Source organism: Physcomitrium patens, chromosome 5 (genome assembly GCF_059467195.1).
Source record: "Physcomitrium patens ecotype Gransden chromosome 5, ASM5946719v1, whole genome shotgun sequence".
NCBI lineage: Eukaryota > Viridiplantae > Streptophyta > Bryopsida > Funariales > Funariaceae > Physcomitrium > Physcomitrium patens.
The window spans coordinates 99553-123469 of NC_143414.1; the positions used below are offsets into that span (position 1 = coordinate 99553).

Sequence of the window (23917 nt, forward strand, 5' to 3'; positions counted from 1 at the left end):
TCTAGGTTGTATGATTAAAAAAATAAGGCATGAGTTGTGATTTTACATTTTTAAACATATGAGAATATGTTTTAGAATAAAAGTGAATGCATGTAAGGTTTTAGAATTGAGGGTTTAGGGTTTAAGATTACAAGAGTGTCCTAGAGGTTTTTGATCCTAAATATCTCTCAATTTATCATAGTTTTTTCCATTCTAAAATTTTGCCAAGGCTTATATTGTTCCAAAGACCTCTATAAATGTTTTTGTTTTTCAAAAATATGTGTTTTATTTTTCGTAATTTAGGGCTTATAAACCCTAATTAGAGTTTAAAGACCCTAATTAGGGATCTGAGTTTCAGATTTGAACAACTTCAACTCACATTTGAGTCTCTCTATGCATACCAATTTTGTAGCTAAGGACGAAATAAATCTCAAACTTACTGTAACTTGCACATCAAGGGATTTGAGATCATTCAACAGTAACATGGAAATTTTGCAACTATCACCTGGCAGTGAGGAGCGAAGTGTCTCCAGCAGAGATGTGGCCAACACTAGAAATACCCCACAAGCTTGGCCACAAATCCCTGCAATCCACCTTTTTTTGCAACACCGATTCTTGCATGCTCTCTACGAACAACTAGATGTGCACAGCTCGATGGTAATCTCCATCTGTATGCACCAAATACCTTGGGACCTGAAAACAAAAAATGCTTGTAAGCATGTGGACAATGGTGGAAAGCTATACTAAATCAGGACACAGGGATCAAGGGAGGAGATCAGGATCACAAACCTCTTCCGTCGACCTTCTCCCCCGTCGTATAAATCACATGCACACCGCACTAATCACATGCAGCTCGAATAAATCCCCCCCAATCCACCCTCACATTCTCAGTTTCGGCTCACACCGTCGTTCACTCTACGAAACCACTCCACGAAATCACTCCCCATCACCTCATTCTGCTATTCACGCCTCCCCTGCAGAATACAAATATCGCAAATACGACCATCATCCATTCAACCACGCCCCCATCACATCGATTTTGCAAGACATGGCGCTACTATCTATATCAGCTGAAACCAACACACACCCGTTTGGGTACGGAACCATTCCATGCCCAAATCTACACCTGCCTCCACATCCCTTCGCCCAGTTGCAATTCCCAATTACAAGAACACATCTATAATTTACTCATTCACACTCTCCCAATGTACTACTGTGCGAATGCTGCCAACCCAACTGGTGGTTCCGTCTAAGTTACAGACTCTCACAGCTCACAGAAAAATAAATCGATTCTATCGCGCCATCCTAGTTTCTGGAGGTGAAGTTGGTGGCATACGCCCATGCGTTGTTGGCCACCGAGCCGACCAAGTGGTCGTTTAAGTTCTCCAATGGCTCCTTTCCAGTTACAATTGCCTGCACGAAGAATCCAAACATCGAGAACATCACCCGTTCTTAATCTCCTTCACCTTCAGCTCCGCCAAGGTGTTGGGGTCGTCAGCCAAATCTAAGGGGTCAAATGACCCTCCCGGATAGATGGGGTATCTTCGAGAAAGATCTTTGTTGCATCTCCATGCTCTTGAAAATCTATCGATCGCAGAATCTAAGAAGGCTCTCTAGACTCCTCGTCTCCTCCAAATCGAAAAAACTTAAGAAAAGACGAAAAAGGTTATGATAGGTTGAAATGACAACGGTAGTCGGAGCCGATTTTGTGACAATGCAGTAGACACAATTTTCTATGCGTGATGATCAAGAAAGTTGTTGTGCAACTTATTGCCAAATGGAGGAACAGAGTTACCACCAGACTACAATTCGGCTCTTGATCTATATGGAATCTTCGATGATGAATGCCTTGCAATTACCTTCAAATGTCTACATCCCAAGTCTCGGCAGGACTGCGGATTGTGGAGTGTCTTACATTGTGCAAGATTCATCTCTATCTCTTATCGATCTAACTACGCTAGTCTGATGAATATTCAGCATACATGCTCTTCCACCAGCGATTGCAATTGTGTCAAACTACAACACTGATTCAACAAAAACAGAGAACAGTTCCAATGTGAAGCTATACAAATCGAAAAACGATTGCTAAGTTCTGGACAAATTCTGCATGATCCAACCTTATTCCAATGGCAACACTGTTGAGTCAACATGTGGCAGCAACAAAACAAGCAAGCTTGGTGGAGATGTGCTTTTGCATCATGTGCGAAGGAATTGACTGGAAAAATTGTTGGTATTCACAGGGTATCGTAATTAATGTGTACGTATACGGAGCTCTTGGTGACATATTTGTGTGTGCATATTGATACATATTTGTTTGTGCATATTGATACATATTTGTATGTATAGTAACTATCGTGTATGTATTAGCATCGGATTTGTATTTATATGTGCTAGATAAACAGAATCATCCAATTCGTGCACGTTTGGGAAGTTGAGAAGTGGATGTTTTTGTCATTGTTCTTCATTTTATTTTCTCCATTTCTAGTTTCACTTCTACTATTTTACTTTCAGTTCATGTTCTTGAACAAGAGAATTCGGATTAAATATAATATGTAAGATTATAATACAATAAACTTAATATAATAAAATAGCTATTCTACAAAAAAATAAAAATACATATGTTCCTAGACTCCACTTCAGCGTCTACTGTCTTAGGAGTAGGGGTCTGATGAGACGTCCCATTGACATATACCCTGTTGATTTCTTTGTCCAAATATTCCACCATCGTATCTAACGTCTAAGTCCCTTCTTACCAACGTTGCCTTCTTATCTCCCTCCAATGCAAAGCATGCAAATTCTATTGTTCAGAATCCATGTGCTAAAATCCCACAATATAATTCAAACACGACTGGATATTTTTCTTCGAATTTGAGATAAAATTCCTATAACAAACTGACCACTACAACTTAGTAGAATATTGTAAGACAGAGCAAAACAAAGAATGTATTGTAGCAGATTTGTATACAAGAAATGATGTGAACTTTGATAGATTTGCAACCACACCGGATTTAGGGTTTAGGGTCTTTAGAATTTAGGATTTAGGATCTTTAGGGTGTAGGGTTTAGGATTACAAGAGAATTCTAGAGGTTTTTGATCCTAAATATCTCTCAATGTATCACAGTTTTTTCCGTTCTAAAATTTTGCCAAGGCTTATACTATCCCAAAGACCTCTATAAACATTTTTGTTTTTCAAAAATATGTGTTTTATTTTTTATAATTTAGGGTTTTTTAACCTTAATTAGGATCTGAAGATCCTAATACAAGATTTGACTTTCATATTTGTTATGATGTGAGAATTGTGTATAGAGTTGAAATGCGTACCAAATTCCACTTAGCCAAAACAAACACCAACAGACGGGTCATTCACTTGGTCTAGGTTTGGCATTGCCCTCGATTTATCTACTCTCCACCTGCTCTACCATCGGCTCTCCGTTGTCGTATTATGTGCTATCTTGCTTGAGAATGCACCGGGCATCTGGCTGTGGAAGATAATACAATGTTTTGCAAGTATCCAAGTAGTCTAGTGGATTTCAACCATTTAAATACAAACTATTTTGGATTTCAATGTAGAAGCATAATTCCAATACAAAGTACTTAGAAATACTATTTTTAATAACTTCAAGCTAGTATAAGCACAAATTCTTTTATTATTTTGTTAGTTTTATTTTTTTTATTAGTATTATTTTTTTTTTAATTTTTAATTTTTAATTTTCAAACCCTAACCCTAGATAGCGAGCTTCAACAAGCTATAATTCTCAATTTGACCATTCGATTGTTGTAAATTTTCTACTACTAGTGTCATTGCAAGTCTTCTAAATGCTTAAGAAGTTTCAATCCAATTCAACTTACAAATTGCAAGAAAACACTATAAATCCACACTAATGTCCATTGACCACCACTTAGAAAGTTGATGACAAACTTTGAATTGCAATTTCTCCTTCTTCAATTGTTAATTCTCATTGAAACTTTGTGTGCAACTCTGCCTTTAAGTCTTTGACTTACTATGCTAAAATTCACCTTATTCCAGCTAGTAGATCTCTAGATATTGCAAAAACCCTAAATAACCCCAATCTGCCAATTTTTGATACTTCTTTGCACTAATGATCAAATATCCTCTATCCGTACCATTAGATTAATACAAAATTTTGCATGCACTTGGCATATTCAACCATCTAGACACCTCTAAAATTTTAAATACAGATGCTTCTCTAATTGCACAAAACAGTCAAGAGTACTAGCCCTAACTTTATTGCAAAAAATCCAAATTACCAATATAAACACTAACTTTGAACAACAATTGCAAAGTCCTTCCAAACCCTATGAAACTAAGTCTTACACCTTTGCATAGAGCTTGAAGCTAGCTCTCCGATCCAAAATCTCAATCTCCAAATGCCCCCATATTTTGCCCTAGGCGGCCGTTTTAATAGCCAGGGGTCTGATTTCGACCTTGTCTTACAAACGGCCGACCCCTGGGTATCAATCTAACCTATCTTATGGGTTGTATAGCCCAACCCTACCCTCAACTTAACTTTAGTATCAACCATACTAGTAATTTACCTTCTCTATCCTATTTTTACCATTTTTGGCCTTTCTAAGGCAGTAAAAGAGTTACTACAGCCTAGAAGGTAAAATTACTAACTAATTCTTATCTATTAGCTATTAAGAGAAGAAAATAAATTAAGAGGCTTTTTATAAAGCCATGTTTAAATGTCTTAAATTATTATTGAATCAAGATGATTAGATAATAATTAAATTTTTTTTTTATTATATTTTTACAATATAGTCGTGTTACAACACGAAACTATCCTCGTTCTCTTCCACCTGCCATTGCTCGTTTTGATCCCACCATTTGGATACCTTCATCGGCATCTCGGGTACGCGCTATGAGCACTGAGGCAACGGCAATGGAGCCGTCATGTACTGTTGCTGCAGCCACTACATAGTCAATGTCAAACGTGCACGTCGAATCTCCATCATCGGCTTTTGAGCACACTCCCTTTGGTAACGTCAGTGCCAATCCCTGTTGCATCTCCGAGTATAGCCTCCAATGCTCTCTCGCGCTTAGTATCGACAACGTTGGTATCAAGTTCAAACGATCCAAATGCCACTAATGTACTGACACCATCGATAATTGTACGTGTGTGCCCAGCCCCCTAGCTTGTACCACTTGCTGTGGACCAGATTTAGGGTTTAGGATTATAAGGGTGTCATATAGGTTTTTGATCCTAAATATCTCTCAATTTATGATAGTTTTGTCGATTTTGAAAATTTGTCAAAGCATATATTGTTCCAAAGACCTATACAATTACTTTTGTTTTTCAAAGTTATATTTTTAATTTATGAGAATTTAGGGTTTAGAAACTCTAATTAAAGTTCTAAATTTCAGCTTTATTAGGATGTGAGATTTGTGTCATGGACATACATTGGAAGATTCTTTGAATATTCTTCTAGAATATTCTCTAAAGATTCTCTAAAGATTCTTAGAATATTCCCTAAAGATTCTCTTAGAAGGTTCTAGAATATTCTTAGAAGGTTCTAGAATATTCTGATAGATTCTAGGAAGTTGCTCGAGAAGTTTCCTAATTAGTAGAAGTTGGAGAAGCGTCCTAGTTAGCGGAAGTAGCTCGAGAAGCTTCCTATTCAATAGTATATATAGGAGTCGAGGTTGAAGGGTTCTTCAGTCTCGACAACACATTTTTTGGAGTTCTAGCTCACCTTTCTGATGTTGTTTTTGTACTCATCTGTTTAATCTAGTTCTGCCACTTCTTCTTGAACTTCTTGTTAGATTTCAAGTCTGTATTTTGTGTCCATGACAGTTTGTCGAGACTACATTTTCACTGGTATCAGAGCTAGTTCCTTCTTGTTAGAGTGTGGATTACCCCTCTTCTTGAAGGTGTGCTAGTGTTTTAGAGGTTGCGGATTACCCTCCTCTAAACTGATATCTCTTCTTTCTCAATATTGGAGCCTTATTCTTCTTGGAAAGAGTGGATTACCCCTCATCTTGGAGTCTTAAGGCGTTTTAGAGGTTGCGGAGTACTCTCCTCTGAACCAATATTGTCCTCTTGTCAAAACTCTTTTTTCTTCTTTCTGAAGGTTAGTCGAAGGTTAAGACGTTAAAATGGCTGAAAGTTTGGAATCCAAACTAGACGCCATCATAAATGCTCTTGCCTCGTTGTCACATAGGACAACAGAGATCGAAGGAGTCATGGTAGGACTCCATAACAATGGAGCATATGGGATAGCGCCATCTAAAGTATATCAGCCTCAAACTTCTGTGCCAGAAGAAGTAGTTCTACCTCCATTTCAACAAGATCGAGTAGTCCTACAACGAAAGGAGCCTCGAGTTAGTCTTTCGGATAAGTTTGATGGAACTCATTCCAAGTTTCGAGGTTTTGTCAACCAAATCAGGTTGATAACAATTTTACAGCCCGAACGTTATCCGACGGAGGAAGCGCGTGTTGGGCTTGTTGGAACCTTGCTTACAGCACAAGCTCTGTCTTGGTTTACTCCCTTGTTTGAGAAGCGATCGCCAATCCTGAGCAACTTTGAAACGTTCTTGGAGGCGTTTGCAGAAGCATTTGGCGAGCATGATAAAGTTCGATGGGCTACAACAAAGATCCGATCGCTACGACAAGGAACACGCTCTACATCAGTCTATGCCTCGGATTTCAGACAATTGGCAAGTGACATTAATTGGGGTGAAGAGGCGTTGGTGAGTCAGTTTTATTGGGGCTTGAAGGATGATGTGAAGGACTTGCTGTTATCTCTTCCTGATCCTCAAACACTCAATGAAGCTATTAGCCAAGCTCTAAAGTGTGACAACCGCCTATTCCAGCATCGCCAAGACCAACGTCCAAGACACCAAATGACTCGTTACGACGTGACTATGTCTACAAATAGCTTAAACTCACATTTGGAGGCAACAGACATGCAAATCGACACGGCGCGTGTCCGATCTCTTATTCCAACAGAGAAGAAACGGCGTATGGAGGAAGGGTTATGTTTGTACTGTGGAGAAGAAGGTCACAAGGTTGGAAATTGCCCAAAGAAGCAAAATTGGCACCCTGTCAAGACTAGAAGTGCGATGATTCCGGAAAACGACGACGCCCAGCCACAGTAGGAACCGTGCGGCTGGACAATCTAATATCACGACAACAATCAGGTTCCTCCTTCTCTGTCCAACCTGCCCGTTGTTTTACAATTCATTTGTTTTGAGGCCCTCAAAAACAAAAAACTTTAGCTTTATTGGATTCGGGGGCATCTACTTGTTTTTTAGATGAAGAGTTTGCTAAACGCCACAAGATCCGTTTAGTACAGAAGTCCAAACCTGTTCACGTAGAGGTGATAGATGGACGACCCTTATTGTCAAGCAACGTTACCCACGAATCAGAACCTATAGAAGTGGTGTTTAAGGACCATAATAGTCACGTTATTTTTAATATTATTAGAACCCCATCAAGCCCTGTTATCCTTGGTCTTTCTTGGTTAGAAGATCATAATCCGTCCATTGATTGGAGGCTATGAAGGATAACATTTCCTGAAAAAAATAATAATAAACCTGTTGGTAGAACCTACATGAAGAAATCCATGTTTATTGGAGCGAGAGCGTTCCTAAGATCGTCCAAGGAAGGCGCACCATTTGTCATTTATGCAGCTCCAACTAGCGGCGAGAATATCTCAACATCGAATATACCAGAGCAATATAGGGATTTTGAAGACGTGTTTCAGAAGAAGAACGCCGATATACTGCCGGAACATCGACCATATGATTGCGCCATAGACTTAGAGGAAGGAGCGCAACCACCTTTTGGTCCAATATACAACCTATCGCAGACGGAGTTGGCAGAATTGCGGAAGTACATCGATGAGAATCTAGCCAAGAATTTTATTCGACATTCAAAGTCGCCAGCTGGAGCACCAATCCTATTCGTGAAGAAAAAGGATGGCTCACTGCGGATATAAGTGGACTACCGAGGACTCAACAAGGTGACCAAGAAAAATCGCTATCCCTTACCTTTGATCTCCGGCCTCTTAGATCAACTTGGACGTGCAAGGATTTTTACAAAGATTGATTTAAGAGGAGCCTACAACCTTGTGCAAATCAAAGAAGGAGATGAATGGAAGACAGCCTTTCGTACAAGGTATGGCCATTTTGAGTACAATGTCATGCCTTTTGGTCTTACCAATGCTCCAGCGGTCTTTCAGCATATGATGAACGACATCTTTCGGGAGTACCTCGATGACTTTGTTGTCATCTATCTGGATGATATTTTGATATTTTCCAAGAATGAAGAAGAACATGAGAAGCACGTTTGTTTGGTTCTTGAAAAACTACGCGAACGAGGACTCTACGCCAAGTTGGAGAAGTGTCAATTTCACCAGAATGAGATGGAATTATTGGGCTTCATTGCGACTACAGAGGGCTTGAAGATGGATCCAAAAAAGGTGGAAGCAATTATATCTTGGGAAGTTCCGAAGACGGTTAGAGATGTTCAGTGTTTTCTTGGATTTGTTAACTTCTATCGGATCTTTATCAAGAATTATTCTCAAGTTGCTGCACCACTCACGCGTCTAACAAGCAAAGACAAGCTCGAATGGAGATCACAAGCAGCAAAAGCATTTCAAGATCTCAAGACGGCATTCACTATGGCTCCAATCTTGGTACACCCTGACTTTGCAAAGGCTTTCTATTTAGAGACCGATGCTTCAGATTTTGCTTTGGGAGCTGTGCTTTCACAGATGGGCATAGACAAGAAGCTTCATCCAGTTGCGTTCTATTCAAGGAAGTTCTCTGCTGCTAAGATCAACTACAAGATCCACGACAAAGAGCTGCTTGCTATAGTGGATGCCTTCCAAGAGTGGCGTCACTTCCTCGAAGGAGTTGCACATCCAGTGACTGTTTATACGGACCACAAGAATTTGGAGTACTTCATGACAGCTCGAATTTTGAATCGTCGTCAAGCTCGATGGAATATGTCTCTATCACGATTTGACTTTATTATCACCTACCGCCCTGGAAAACAGCAAGGATTATCTGACGCATTATCGAGGAGATCGTATCTTGCGCCAAAGGCTGGAGAAGCAGCATTTGATCAACAATGTACAACATTGTTGAAACCAGAAAAATTCAGGATTTTTGCTACTGTTGCAACTATCGATGACGGCTTCTTCAGCGAGGTACGTACTGCGACCATTGAGGATTCTATAGCTCTTGACATCAAACAACGTGTCGATAATGACAAGTTTAAGGTGGAGGGAGATCTTCTGTATTTTGAGGAGCGGTTGTATATCCCAAAAGGACCAACTCGACTCCGAGTACTTCAATCTCGCCACGACTTTCCAGCTGCGAGACATTTTGGATTCAACAAGACTTTGGAGCTCATTTCACGAGATTTTTGGTGGCCCCAAATGTGGAAGGATGTGAAGGAATTTGTCCTTTCTTGTGATGTTTGTTCAAGATCTAAGATCCCTCGACATCGTCCATATGGACTTCTCCAGCCATTGCCTATTCCGCACCGACCATGGTCTTCAGTTTCTATGGACTTCATTACGGACCTACCGCCATCGAATTCATTTGACAGCATCTTTGTTGTCGTGGATCGATTTACAAAGATGGCGCATTTCGTGCCTTGCAAGAAAACATCGTCAAGTGAAGACACCGCAAGACTCTTTCTTGATAACATACATCGTTATCATGGCCTACCAGATGATATCGTGTCGGATCGAGGTACTCAGTTTGTATCCAAGTTTTGGAGGTCCCTCTTTGAGATATTGAAGGTGGATATTAAGCTCTCTTCGGCTTTTCATCCTCAAACTGACGGTCATATTTTACTTGTTGATAGTTGATGCTGCATCGTAAATATTGCTCCAAAATCTTGCCAATGCACCAAAAAAGGTACAAGAATTTCATCAACGATATCCTCATAAACCTAAGCCGATTCAACGATAGCTTCTTGCTGAAGCTTGCTCATCAAGTAGCATAAAAAGGGGGAGGCACCTCCAAAACCCATAGTTCGATAGTGTAGAACTTTATTAGCAACTATAGTTTGCTCTCATCATTTTAGCCTTTGGACATGGATAGTCAAGATACTACACTTGTTATGTCATCTCAAGCGACTAGCTCACGAAGACGACCGCGAGATGAAGAACCGCCTGCACCACGACGACGTCGGAGGATACCGAGCAACAGATCGCTAGTAATTGTATTTGAGGTCGAGCCTGCCTACAACGGTCAGCCAGAAGGTGTGTTTGGAGGACAGTTTCACAATGAAGACACAGAAGTCCACGCTTGGTCAGAGGTTGAAGGTGTTGGTCACTACCGTTGGCTCCAAGGGCCGATGAATCATTTGCCTCGCGAACAACAATTGGAATTCATAGCGGATGTGATGCGACAGATTTTCATTTTCTTGCGTTGGTATTGACTGATAACAACATTGCTTCTCGAAGACCTCGAAGTTAGAAGAGGAGGTGATGTCATGGACATACATTGGAAGATTCTTTGAATATTCTTCTAGAATATTCTCTAAAGATTCTCTAAAGATTCTTTTAGAAGGTTCTAGAAGATTCTTAGAATATTCCCTAAAGATTCTCTTAGAAGGTTCTAGAATATTCTTAGAAGGTTCTAGAATATTCTGATGGATTCTAGGAAGTTGCTCGAGAAGTTTCCTAATTAGTAGAAGTTGTTGGAGAAGCGTCCTAGTTAGCGGAAGTAGCTCGAGAAGCTTCCTATTCAGTAGTATATATAGGAGTCGAGGCTGAAGGGTTCTTCAGTCTCGACAACACATTTCTTGGAGTTCTAGTTCACCTTTCTGGTGTTGTTTTTGTACTCATCTGTTTAATCTAGTTTTGCCACTTCTTCTTGAACTTCTTGTTAGATTTCAAGTCTGTATTTTGTGTCCGTGACAATTTGTATATAGTGTTGAAAGAAACATACCTTAATTGTTGATATTTGACTCCAACTTTTGCTTGCACCTTTCTTCCTCTATAATACACTAAGACCCTAGAACCCTAATACCCTATGACCCCGGAATTATAACACCCTAAAATCGTAAAGACCTTAGAATCCTAAGGTCCTAGAATCCTAAGACCGTAGAACTCCTAAGACCCTAGAGTCCTAACACCCTAAGACCTTAGAACCCTAGACCTCAAAACCTTAGAATCCCCAAGTCTCTAGAACCTCAAGATCCTAAAACCCACATCCCATTTAATGAGCCTGGATGACAAATTTTGCAATGCCACATATCCAAGATTTATTCTGGCTAAGCAAAATTTGGTACGCATTCCAACTCTATACAGAGTTCTCACGTCATAACAAATATAAAACTCAAATTCCAAATTAGGATCTTCAAATCCTAATCAGGGTTCCTAAACCCTACATTATGAAATATGAAACACATAGTTTTGAAAAACAAAGACGTTTATAAAGGTCTTTGGGACAATATAACGCTTGGCAAAATTTTAAAATTTTAAAATATGTGATACGTTGACATTGAGAGATATATAGGATCAAAAACCTTGAAGACACTCTTATAACCCTAAATCCTAAACCCTAAAACCTAACCTCTAAACCCAAAACCCTAAAACCTGGTTTCTAAACCCTAAATTCTCAAAAATTAAAAACATAATTTTGAGAAACTAAAATCATTGTATAGGTCTTTGGAACAATATATACCTTGACAAATTTTCAAAACCGACAAAACTATCATAAATTAAAAGATATTTAGGATCAAAAACCTACACGACACCCTTGTAATTCTAAACCCTAAACCCTGGACACACTTGTAGCCCTAAACCCAAATGAAACATCCACAAATTGTAGACACAAGCTTCAAATCTCACTATCCTGTTAAAATTCTTTAACCTCTTTTCCCTGAAGACTCCACAACTTCCTAACAATACTAATTCCCTTGACACTTGACACGTCCCTCAAGGCAAATGCGATTCTCTAAATTACTTACACAAGGCACTGCTCACATGAGCTTAGACATCAAACCATCCTTCAGGCTCGAATGAAGAGACAGCACTGTTTCAAAAGTGTACAATTTTATTTTGCTAATGCAACAAAAGGATCCAGGCTTGGAGGTAACCAAAACCTTCAAGCTTCATAGATGCACATCCATGCACTGTATGCCGGTAACCTCAGCAAATACAGACACAAGTGGGATAGATATCATACTGATCCTACAGAGTAATCCAATCTGTACATCACCTTACGAGTAACCTCCACTGAAGAAAAGAATCCCCAGTAGCAATCTCTCTACAGCAACCTAGACCCTCCATTGCAGCTCATTCCTCTAATCTAAAGATGTGAAAGGGTCAACAATTCTCGTCAAAATTAAGGAATTCAAAACCCCACGAAGGAGGTATTCTTCTTCTGTACTGAAGCCTACAAAGCAAATTATACTAAAACTTTCATTACATACCTGCAAAAAGAACATAACTCCATCAACAAAGTATAACACATTCCAGCTTACTCTTCAATGGAGCTTAGCATTTAGCTTTGAACATCAAAGTTCCTAATAACCATCAGAAAATCGTAAGCCTTCCTTCGACCCAGTTTTCTGAAATCTCATGCACTTTGCAAAGCTCCACATGCTGCTCAACCCAAATGGTGAGAGAATAAACTTACACGCCTAAATGTAAGAGATGATCGAGGACAAACCTGACATTTCTTCATCGACTTTTAGCCAAGGGTCCTCCAATGCCGTATTTGCATCGACCTGTTTGGACATGAGCCTGGAAATAAACTGCTGGGCAGAAGGTGACCGAGTGAAGGTTGCAAATTTGTCGCCAAGGAGTTTCCCAAGCTGATACATGTCGGACTTGGGCGTATAGTGCGAGTTCTCCAACATGTCCCTGCTCCAGTCCGTCAGGTAGTGGAACGAGGGATGCACGAAGAAAGGAGATTCTGCAACTGTCTCCAAATCGATGAGCATGAACTGCCCATGTGTAATCTCCACTATATTTGGAAGTCGAACATCCCTGTGAACAAAGCCCTTCTCATGGAGGACTTTCAAGGCGTTGCACACACTCTTGGCCAACATCTTGGTATCCTCCTCAGACCTGATCCTAGGAGAGTATCCAAGAGGACCAATTGTAACCTTGTAGCTATCTCCTCCTCGTCCTAACTCGGGCTCTTCAATTACCATCGGAAGATACGGGCTCCCTTTCACATCATTGTAGGCTCGATTAACGACATTAAAATCAGTTGCAGTAGCTTCGCAGTAACTTTTAAAATTCTTTATCTTCTTACGGACACTGTCATTCAAGAAGTAGATGGTGCAATCTCCCTGCACAAGCGACGAAAACATCGCATGGCGCCCTGGAATGGGAGGGATTTTCTCCGCCATTTTCCTCACTAAAGTAAAGGCGTTGAAAATACTCAGGATCAACAAGATTCGGTTGGGTATCTTTGCCAGGTCAAGAAGTGGTTCAATACGTACCAGAGACCTATCCTTTCCAATAAAAACCCATTGAAATTTGGTACCGGCTGCTATATACCCCAAAATGAACCGCAGGTCTCCATAAAATCTTGGGTTAAGTGGCTGCATTTTAAGAGAAATGCCGTTTTCCGCTTCTGACAAGTCGGATAGCTTGTCTTCACCGACAAGAAATGTGCACTGAGACATTACACCGAGCGTATCAGGCCTCTTGCGTGATAGTGTTGCATTGGATTTCGACAGTGATAGCTTTTCACTTTTATTGAAAGTCAAATCGAGGGTAGCACCGTCCAAGCTATACTCATTACAAGCGTTGAAAAACCTCCTTAAGTAGCCTTGAACTGTATATGAAACATCCATCTCCGATTTTGGAGCGATAGTTGCTTCCTCCAAGGTGCTGGACAAGGACATGGATAACGTCGAAACATCTGTCACGCGTAAAAACTCCTCTGCGAACTTAGGAAACCGGTTTCTGATTCGAAGGTAGGTTTTATTTACAACAGGAAGCTGCCCGTGCTGTTCCCCGTGCCACGAAGGAAACAGCACCCGTGCTAGCCCAACTCCATCTTGTGGGAGCTCAATCACAGGTGGGAGCAACAACCCCTCGAGCAATTCCGCGGAATGATCAATGGAATCTGGTAATAAAGCAACGCAGATGGAACTCAAAAACTGGTCAGGAACTTGAGAAGAAGCGAAACATTTCAGAGACAACCAATCACCAGCCAAATTCGTCTAGTACTGGAGCTCCTTACAGACTGAAACCACCAAACAAGACCATCGTCGAACAAGAGGGAACTGAATTAATGAAAGGTCTCCGTTGAAGGAAATTAAAATGGAAAACACAATCCAGAACACCTAACAGAGGGCCCGCTACGGAACAATCGAGGTCAATGAAGTTAACTATGCGAACCGTAATTCCATAACAAGGACAATAACCTTCGCCCAAGCATCCAGCAGCCCCCGGAAACATAAAAAGACAATGAAGATGAGGAGATGGGCGAGTGATAGAATTGACCTCGTTCTTGCAGGATTTGCACCCTAATTTGCGCTTTCTCATCTCGGAGTTGCGCTTTCTCATCTCGGAGTTGGGCTTCTTTGTTTCGAAGTTGCGCTTTCTCATCTCGGAGTTGCGCTTCTTTGTGTCGGAGATGTTTCTTCTCCTCATCATCACGGCATCCGTCGATCTGGACTTCAACTCTGTCTATCTTCTGTTCCACTCTTCTTATCTGGTCCTCCACACTTCGTATCAGCTCTTCCAAATTTTCACCACCGTCACCCATTCTCCTCCACGACCCAATTCAGTAGGGAACCCACAAGAAGAGCCCGATCCGAGGAACACGACCCTTCAAACCCCTGGACGATGATCGCTCCACGCTACTCTCACAACACAACTTCTCATCACCGTTCCGGACCAGCTTCAAGTAGCCCCGCACCAGCATCGATGTGCAGAAAACTTATCCATATCAACGTCCAGAGTGTTGATCGGCATCGATGTCCAGCAACTCACGCCCCTCGTGAGAAAGAAGTAGATGAGTTGAGGGAAAGGAGACGAAACAAACCCTAGATCGAAACCTCGAGGAGCACCCCCATACCCAGATCGAAACTGTCCAGTACCCAAGGCAAACGAACCCTAACCACGTCCAAACTATCACTTTACCAAACTAGTCGTAGGATAGGTGTCGAATTTTGGAAGCACCAGCTTCAGCGGATGGAGTAGAAGTTTGGCACGATAGAAAAACCTAGCCTCCTGTTTTAACCCATTAAGGTCACAGGACGTCTGAGCTTTTGAAGATTTGTGAATTTTCATTAAAAAATGCAACTTGTGCAGAAAAACTTCCTCTCTGGACTTTAATGTAAGGAAGGCAAAACGAAAGTATATTGTGAACTTCAATTTCGTTAGTTTGTTTTCTTATCAAAGAATAACTTACTTCACTACAACATTTGAGTGAAATGGTTAAAAGTTGGCACATTGTAATATTAGGGTATATTTTATCCAAATTAGCTAATATATTACAGTATTCCAATCCAATTGCTAATCGTATTGTACAATTTCAACTTTTGTTACTTGATTTGAAAAATTTTGATTTTGATTTTATAAAATCAAGTTTAGGTAAATTTATTGATAGAGATTCAGTAAGTATCATAGATGATGGTACTTTATTAAGTGTATTTGAATTTAAAATAGAAATCGAAATTAAATTTTTTGGTGCTTTTGGTAATATTCTTTTTTTTATATCATCAATATTAGATTTAAATATTTTTTTAGATAATGGTTTAGTAATAATTCATATATCTACTTGATTTATAACTATATTTGTCATATAATTAACATCTTTTGGTATTTCATTGATCTCCATAATTTAAACTTTCTTTTTTTTCACCCAATCTCTTCCTAAAGGGAAAAAAAATAAGGATTGATGCCATATATTCTTTTGCTATATGATTGTATTGATGATACCTTCTACTATAAAGTATATAATCTTCTTGTTTTTATGGATTTGGGCATTTAGTGAAATAATGGCTTGATTCTCTACATTAAAAATAAACCATATATATATATATATATATATATATATATATATTTCTTTATAATTATCTACATTTATTGATTTTGAAGGATTACTAGATAGTTTATTCTAAATTGAAGGATTATTGTAAGTGTCATTCTATCTAAATCTTCTATTATTGGATTTATAAGGTGGCTTGTATTTGGCTTGATCAATGGTTTTTTATTTGGATTAATAATCTATGGTCTAATGCCATTATTTATTTGATTTATATTTCTACCATGTAACTTCTAACATTGTTCAACATCATATCTTTCTGTACAGTAAATACATCTAAAATCTTGATTTGGTGGTGAAGGACATTAATTAATCCGAAGGCCATGTCCTGTACTATTAATACACCAAACATTACATCTAGTTTTTATAGGTGGTGGTCTTTTATTTTTATAAGTAACCATATTTACTTTTAACTCCATAAAATATTTAGCTAAATTTAATACGATCTCTTTAGTTTTATTTATTAATGGAGCTACTTCAATTGTAATTATTTAAGAATTATTAATAGATTCTACAATTGGTCTCAATCTAAGTTGATTTGGTGCCAAACTAATTCAAGTTTGAGGTTTCATACTAGGATATGTAGAAAGTTCAACATATGGTGTATAATCTTCATTTACTCAAGCTTTCTTTCATGATTTAGTAGTTTGATATATACTTACCAAACCTTAAGGTCTTCTTTCTTTTCACTTCAGATAGATGTAATCCATGAATAAAAATATTTGTTAAAAATGAGTCATGTATATTATGATTAGTCGATCTCATTAAGAGATCTTCCATCCTTCCATAAAAAGAATCAAGACATCCTTCTAATTTTATTTTTATATTTTTTAATTGTTCTCTCAAACTTTCAATAAATCTCAATAGACAATATTAAGTTGTGAAGATAACACTCATTGCTTTCCATATGTTAAATACAATTTACCTTTCCAGCTATGAAATATCCCTAATATTGACAATTCTTCAATAAATCCCCACTCCCCCACCTCCCTCAAAGTACCTTGGGCGATTTCAATGTGCATCATTGATATCCCAAAGAGGCATGTCGATCATTGTGATGAGCAGGAGATTGATTTGAAGTGCATCCAGGAGCTGGAGAAGAGCAACAAGGTATTCAGGAAGAAGGGAGGCATGGAGGTTAGATTCTCCAATTAGCAAACTGTCGATTGATCCAAGGGCGGTGTCACGGACATACATATAATTACCTATATGAATAGATAAAAGTATGTAAAAGTAGGTTAATTGTGTAATATCTTCTAGAGAAGCTTCTTAGAAGCTTCATAGACGCTGCTTTGACTTTATAGGAGTCTATAGTTGACTTTTAGGTTAGAAACTTGGTCAACAAGTTAGCCATGTGCCACGCATGTTAGAAGCTTAAAGAACAAGCTAACTACGTGGTCCATCCATAGAAAACTTGCCTTGCAAGCAAAGGCATGTGGCCTAGAAAGTCAACATATATTGGAGGTCTTATAGAACATCGCCACGTGGCTTCTAGTTAGATAGTATATATAGAGGCAAGAGTGAAGCCCTCTTCACTCTTGTCAACTCCTTTCTTGCTTCTAGTCTAGTTTCAAGGGTCTCTAGTTTTCTTGTATTTTGGCAATAGCCATTCTAATTTCTTTCTTAATATACATATTTCTATTTAGTCCTATTTCTTTGAGAAAAGTCTCACTTACTCTTTAGCTTTCATCGAGTTCTTGTCCCTGACAGATTGACAAGAGTACACTTACAATATCAGAGCTTTGTCTTTTCTTGATTAAGAGTGGATTACCCCTTTTTCTTGATAAGACATAAGCGCATTAGAAGTTGCGGATTACCCTCTTTTAAACTGATATTGTTCTTAGTATTTTCTTTGTTATCAATTCCTCTCTACTATTTGTTTTGAGCGTTGTTAGACATCTTCTCTTTTCTAAGTGCTACTATGGCAGAGCTTGTTGAAATGAAGAGTGCAATGGCACAGATGCAAGAACAATTGAGGGAGTTAATGCTTGCGATGCATCAACTCAATTTACCACCACAAGGAGCAACAAGAATGGTAGGAAGTGAAGATATAGAGATGATTGGGGCTGCTTCAACATCTGCACCAAACCATGTCCCTTCTCCCAGAATGGAACACCCTTCGAGTGTTAGAGAACCGAGAGTTGCCTTGCCCGAGAAGTTTGATGGTACCAGATCCAAGTTTCGAGGATTCATCAATCAGGTCCAACTAGTGATTGAACTTCAACCCCAGAGCTATCCAACTCCAGGGTCACAAGTAAGATTCATTGGTACACTTCTTTCAGGTTCAGTATTGTCATGGTTTTCATCTTTTCTTGAACGACGAGATCCAATATTGGATAATCTGGAGGCTTTTTTGGCGGAGTTTCGATCCATGTTTGGAGAACATGATGCAATTCGTGTTGCAACCAACAAGATCCGTATTTTGCGACAAGGCAATCGATCAGTAACATTATATGCTTCGCAATTTCGACAACTTGCAACTGATATCAAGTGGGATGATGCCGCACTTGTGAGTCAATTTCTCTACGGATTACAATATGAGGTAAAGAAATTGATGCTTAATTTACCTGATCCTCAAACATTGAGTCAAGCAATTGACTTTGCTGTGAAGTGCGACAATCGACTTTTTGAATTTTGATCCGAGAGTCGCACAAGTAGGCCTCAACGTTACTACAATTCAATGGCAACACCGACGTCTCCTCAACACATACCTTCAGAAGTGGAGGATATGCAAATTGATGCGGTACGTTTCAAACCTCTTACTGAGCAAGAAAAGTCTCGTCGTCGACAAGAAGGATTGTGCTTATATTGTGGAGAACCTAAGCACACTGCTCAACATTGTCCAAAGAAGCGACATAACTACAAAATGAGGAGTACGGCTATCAAAGAAGACAGTATGTCAGAAAACGAGTACGTCCAGCTACAATAGGGACCGTGCGGCTGGAATCTTGTACAACTTCTAATGAAGGTCCTATCCTCTCCTCAGAACCATCTCCTTGTTTTATAATAGATGTGCGTTTAGGACCTAATAATTACAAAGCCTCTGCCTTGATAGATTCAGGAGCCTCAGCTTGTTTCTTAGATGAAGAATTTGCTAGATGTCATAGAATATCATTAATACAAAAAACTAAACCTGTACACGTAGAAGTCATAGATGGTCGTCCGTTGTCTTCTGGAGATGTAACTCACGAAACACTTCCTGTAGATGTAGTAATAAATGGTCATAGTAGTTGCATAATTTTTAATATAATTAGGTCTCCCTCTAATCCAGTAATTTTAGGCTTATCATGGTTAGAAAAGTATAATCCTCGAATAGATTGGATTTCTCGTAAACTTGATTTTCCTCGGAGCATTAGTAACAGTTCTATTAATCAAGTAAAAAATCATGAGTCTAGTATAGTAAAACCCGCACTTATAGGTGCAAAAGCATTTATACACGCAGCAGAAGAAGGATCAACTTTTGCTATTTATGCTGCACCTATTTCTGAAAGCGTAAAGACTTCAAGTGGCATTCCAAGTCAATATCAGGATTATCAAGACGTTTTTGAGAAAAAGAATGCAGATATTCTTCCTGAGCATCGCCCATACGATTGTTCAATCGATCTCAAGGAAGGAACTCAGCCACCATTTGGACCAATTTACAGTTTATCGCAAGATGAGTTGGTTGAACTCAAGACATATATTGACGAGAATTTAGCGAAGAATTTCATACGCCATTCAAAATCTCCAGCAGGAGCTCCAATTTTATTCGTAAAGAAAAAAGATGGATCTTTACGAATGTGTGTTGACTATCGAGGACTCAACAAGATCACAATCAAGAACAGGTATCCATTACCTTTGATATCAGGACTCCTTGACCAGTTAAATCAAGCTAAGATCTATACAAAAATAGATCTAAGAGGAGCATATAATCTAGTACGGATCAAAGAAGGAGATGAATGGAAGATTGCGTTTCGAACCAGGTACGGGCATTTTGAATATAATGTCATGCCTTTTGGACTCACGAATGCACCAGCTGCTTTTCAACATCTCATGAATGATGTATTTCGTGAATTCTTAGACAATTTTGTCGTCTGCTACCTAGACGATATCCTGATTTATTCTAAGAATGTTGAAGAACATGAAATACATGTTCGTCAAGTATTACAAAAACTCAGAGATGCAGGATTGTACGCCAAGATGGAAAAGTGTGTATTTCACACTACTCAAGTTGACTTTTTAGGATACATCATTTCAAATGATGGTCTTATGATGGATTCTAAGAAAGTCCAAACAATCATGGATTGGAAGATTCCAAAGACTGTGAGAGATGTCCAATGTTTCTTGAGATTTGCCAATTACTATCGGATCTTCATCAAAGACTTCTCACGAGTTGCAGCTCCACTTACACGCTTGACTAGTAAAGATAAATTCCAATGGAATCAAGAAGCGGAAGCAGCATTTGAAGCCTTGAAGACATCGTTTGTCTCTGCACCAGTCTTATATCGTGTTGATTTTTCCAAGGCATTTTTTATGGAAACAGACGCATCGGATTTTGCCTTGGGTGCAGTTTTATCACAAATGGGAACAGATGACAAACTTCATCCGATAGCTTTTCATTCAAGAAAATTCTCACCAGCCGAGATCAATTATGAGATCCACGATAAAGAACTTCTTGCAATCGTGGATTCCTTTCAAGAATGGCGTCATTATCTAGAAGGTGCTTCTAGTCCAGTCACTGTGTATACAGATCACAAGAACCTCGAGTATTTCATGTCAGCACGCGTGTTGAATCGTCGTCAAGCTCGTTGGAGTATGTCTTTGTCAAGATTCGACTTCATTATCACTTATCGGCCAGGAAAACAACAAGGTTTGTCCGATGCCCTGTCTAGACGTTCTTATTTTGCACCAAAAGAAGGAGATGCAGCTTTTGAGCAACAAAGAACGGTCCTCTTGAAACCGGAGCAATTTCATCTCCGAGCAGTGAAATCAACATTGACTGTTGATTAAACTTTTCTCAAGCAAATCCAGTCCAGTATGTCCTCAGACCCTCTTGTTTATGATATCGAGAATAATTCTTCCAAGTCTCATGATTCTTCTAAGTTCGAGTTCAAGAATAATCTATTATATTTTGAAGGACGCCTATATGTTCCAGAAGGAAAAGCACGTTTGCGTGTTCTTCAAGCACGTCATGACTTTCCAGCAGCAGGGCACTTTGGATATAATAAGACTCTGGAACTCATATCAAGAGATTTTTGGTGGCCACAAATGTGGAAGTCAGTCAAAGACTTTGTACAATCATGTGATATTTGTTCAAGATCAAAAATTCCTCGACATCGACCTTACGGACTTCTTCAGCCATTACCTATACCAGAACAACCATGGTCTTCTGTTTCTATGGATTTCATCACAGATCTTCCAAACTCAAGATCTTATGATTCTATATTTGTGATAGTAGATCGTTTCACCAAGATGGCACATTTTATGCCATGTACAAAATCTATCACAGGTGAAGAAACAGCTAAGCTTTTCATTGATAATATCTATCGCTATCATGGATTACCTAAAGATATCATATCGGATAGGGGAACTCAATTTGTGTCGAGATTCTGGAGGACTCTTTTCAAGATTTTAAAAGTGGACATAAAGCTATCTTCAGCTTTCCATCCTCAAACTGATGGACAAACAGAGCGCGTAAACCAAGTCTTGGAACAGTATTTAAGGTGTACCATCAACTACCAACAAGATGATTGGACAAACCTTCTGCCATTGGCAGAGTTTGCTTATAATAATACGGTACATTCCTCCACGCAACAAACACCTTTCTTTGCCAATTATGGCTATCATCCACGACTTGATACTTTTGATTTTTCAAAAGTTGATAATCCTGCAGCAGAAGATATGGCAAATCGGTTGTCAGAGTTACATGCAATAATGAAGGCGCAGTTGAAGAAAGCTCAAGAACGACAAAAGATAAATGCAGATGTATATCGTAAAGAGCAACCACAACTCAACGTGGGTGATAAGGTATGGCTACTTCGTCGCAATATCAAGACCACTCGACCTTGTGACAAATTGGACTATCGTAGGCTTGATCCCTTTTCTGTTTCTGAACAGATCAACCCAGTTGCATATCGGTTACATCTACCGGAGTCAATGAAGATCCATCCTGTATTCCACGTGTCTCTTCTTGAACCATATAAGACAGTGGATATACAAGGAAGAAGACAAATGCCACCGCCTCCTATAGAAGTAGATAATAATGAAGAATTTGAGGTGGAAGAGATATTAGACTCAAGGCGGCGCCGAAATAAGCTGGAATATCTTGTTCATTGGTGCGGATATGATATTAGTGAGCGCACATGGGAGCCATCCAGGAATCTAGCAAATGCATCAGCTAAAGTCAAAGTTTTTCATCAACGACATCCATCAAAACCAAGATGAAAACCTCTCTTATAAAAGAGACAAGATTGAGGCAAGATAACATTCAATTTCCTATCCTTGTTTGTAACTTCTTTGCATTTTGTGATGCTAATTAGATGGAGAGCCAACAACCAGCGGATTCAACTCAAGAACCTTCGTTTGCTGACTTACCAGATGAGACATTGCGATTGTCACAACCTTCAAGATGACGCAACCGAAATGAAGACCCTCAAGAACGACATGTTCTTCCTCGAATAGATGGTGAGATACAACGCGTTTGGTATCACGACCTTGGAAGAGATTCTCGATGTTTGGTGATATTATTGGAGATAGAAACGACTCTTGATGGTGTTTCAAATGTATTATTTGAAGGAAGTTATGAAGGCCTCAACAGTGATCAAATAACAGGGTGGTCTTCTCGCCCTGCAATGGGACACTATCGATGGCTAAGAGGACCCATCAACTATCTTCGAAGAGAACAAAGATCAGAGTATGTAGCAAATACAATTCGCCGCATATTAGATTTTCTCAATATATAATCACCGCTCCTAGTGGAACTCGTCCCTAGAAGGGCGGGTAATGTCACGGACATACATATAATTACCTATATGAATAGATAAAAGTATGTAAAAGTAGGTTAATTGTGTAATATCTTCTAGAGAAGCTTCTTAGAAGCTTCATAGACGCTGCTTTGACTTTATAGGAGTCTATAGTTGACTTTTAGGTTAGAAACTTGATCAACAAGTTAGCCATGTGCCACGCATGTTAGAAGCTTAAAGAACAAGCTAACTACGTGGTCCATCCATAGAAAACTTGCCTTGCAAGCAAAGGCATGTGGCCTAGAAAGTCAACATATATTGGAGGTCTTATAGAACATCGCCACGTGGCTTCTAGTTAGATAGTATATATAGAGGCAAGAGTGAAGCCCTCTTCACTCTTGTCAACTCCTTTCTTGCTTCTAGTCTAGTTTCAAGGGTCTCTAGTTTTCTTGTATTTTGGCAATAGCCATTCTAATTTCTTTCTTAATATACATATTTCTATTTAGTCCTATTTCTTTGAGAAAAGTCTCACTTACTCTTTAGCTTTCATCGAGTTCTTGTCCTTGACAGGCGGATAGAAGTCCCTCACTAGCATCAAAATCATGGTTGCCCCGGTATTGGTGGATCTTCAATTAATCCTCACACACACTCTCTCTCTCTCTCCTTTCTTCCTCTCTTCTAATAGCTTGCGCCATCCTAATCTGCATCGTTAATATTTTCAAGAGACATGTTGGCAGTCGTGAAGAACATGGAATTATTATGAAGAACAACATGGAATTAGAGAAGGGCACTGGAAATGGGAGAGGGTTGGCATTTGGAGTCCAAATTAGTGTATTATAGAGGAAGAAAGGTGCAAGCAAAAGTTGGAGTCAAATATCAACAATTAAGGTATGTTTCTTTCAACACTATATACAAATCTCACATCCTAATAAAGCTGAAATTTAGAACTTTAATTAGAGTTTCTAAACCCTAAATTCTCATAAATTAAAAATAT

General features: G+C 39.2%; 1 protein-coding gene and 1 long non-coding RNA gene across 2 annotated transcripts; both read right to left on the reverse strand.

The window, feature by feature from the left end:
• Positions 1 to 239: 239 nt before the first annotated feature.
• On the reverse strand, positions 240 to 1345 carry LOC149989213 (uncharacterized). Its single transcript, XR_016502783.1, has 2 exons — positions 769 to 1345; positions 240 to 672 (listed from the first exon to the last, which is right to left on the reverse strand). It is a non-coding gene; the product is annotated as an uncharacterized LOC149989213 (long non-coding RNA).
• Positions 1346 to 12002: 10657 nt separating this feature from the next.
• LOC112282531 (crinkler effector protein 8) lies at positions 12003 to 15065 on the reverse strand. The gene is made up of 3 exons (XM_024520215.3): positions 14434 to 15065; positions 12641 to 14053; positions 12003 to 12401 (listed from the first exon to the last, which is right to left on the reverse strand). The coding sequence occupies exons 1-3, from the start codon at positions 14696 to 14698 to the stop codon at positions 12394 to 12396; spliced, it is 1686 nt and encodes a 561-aa protein (XP_024375983.1). The 5' UTR covers positions 14699 to 15065; the 3' UTR covers positions 12003 to 12393.
• Between the last annotated feature and the right edge of the window lie 8852 nt (positions 15066 to 23917).

Coding starts and splice junctions, on each gene's coding strand:
- LOC112282531 (XM_024520215.3), bottom strand. CDS start 14,698: ATGGGTGACGGTGGTGAAAATTTGGAAGAGCTGATACGAAGTGTGGAG. Junction 14,054..14,433: donor GCAAATCCTGCAAGAACGAG/GTCAATTCTATC, acceptor CTTTATTACCAG/ATTCCATTGATCATTCCGCG.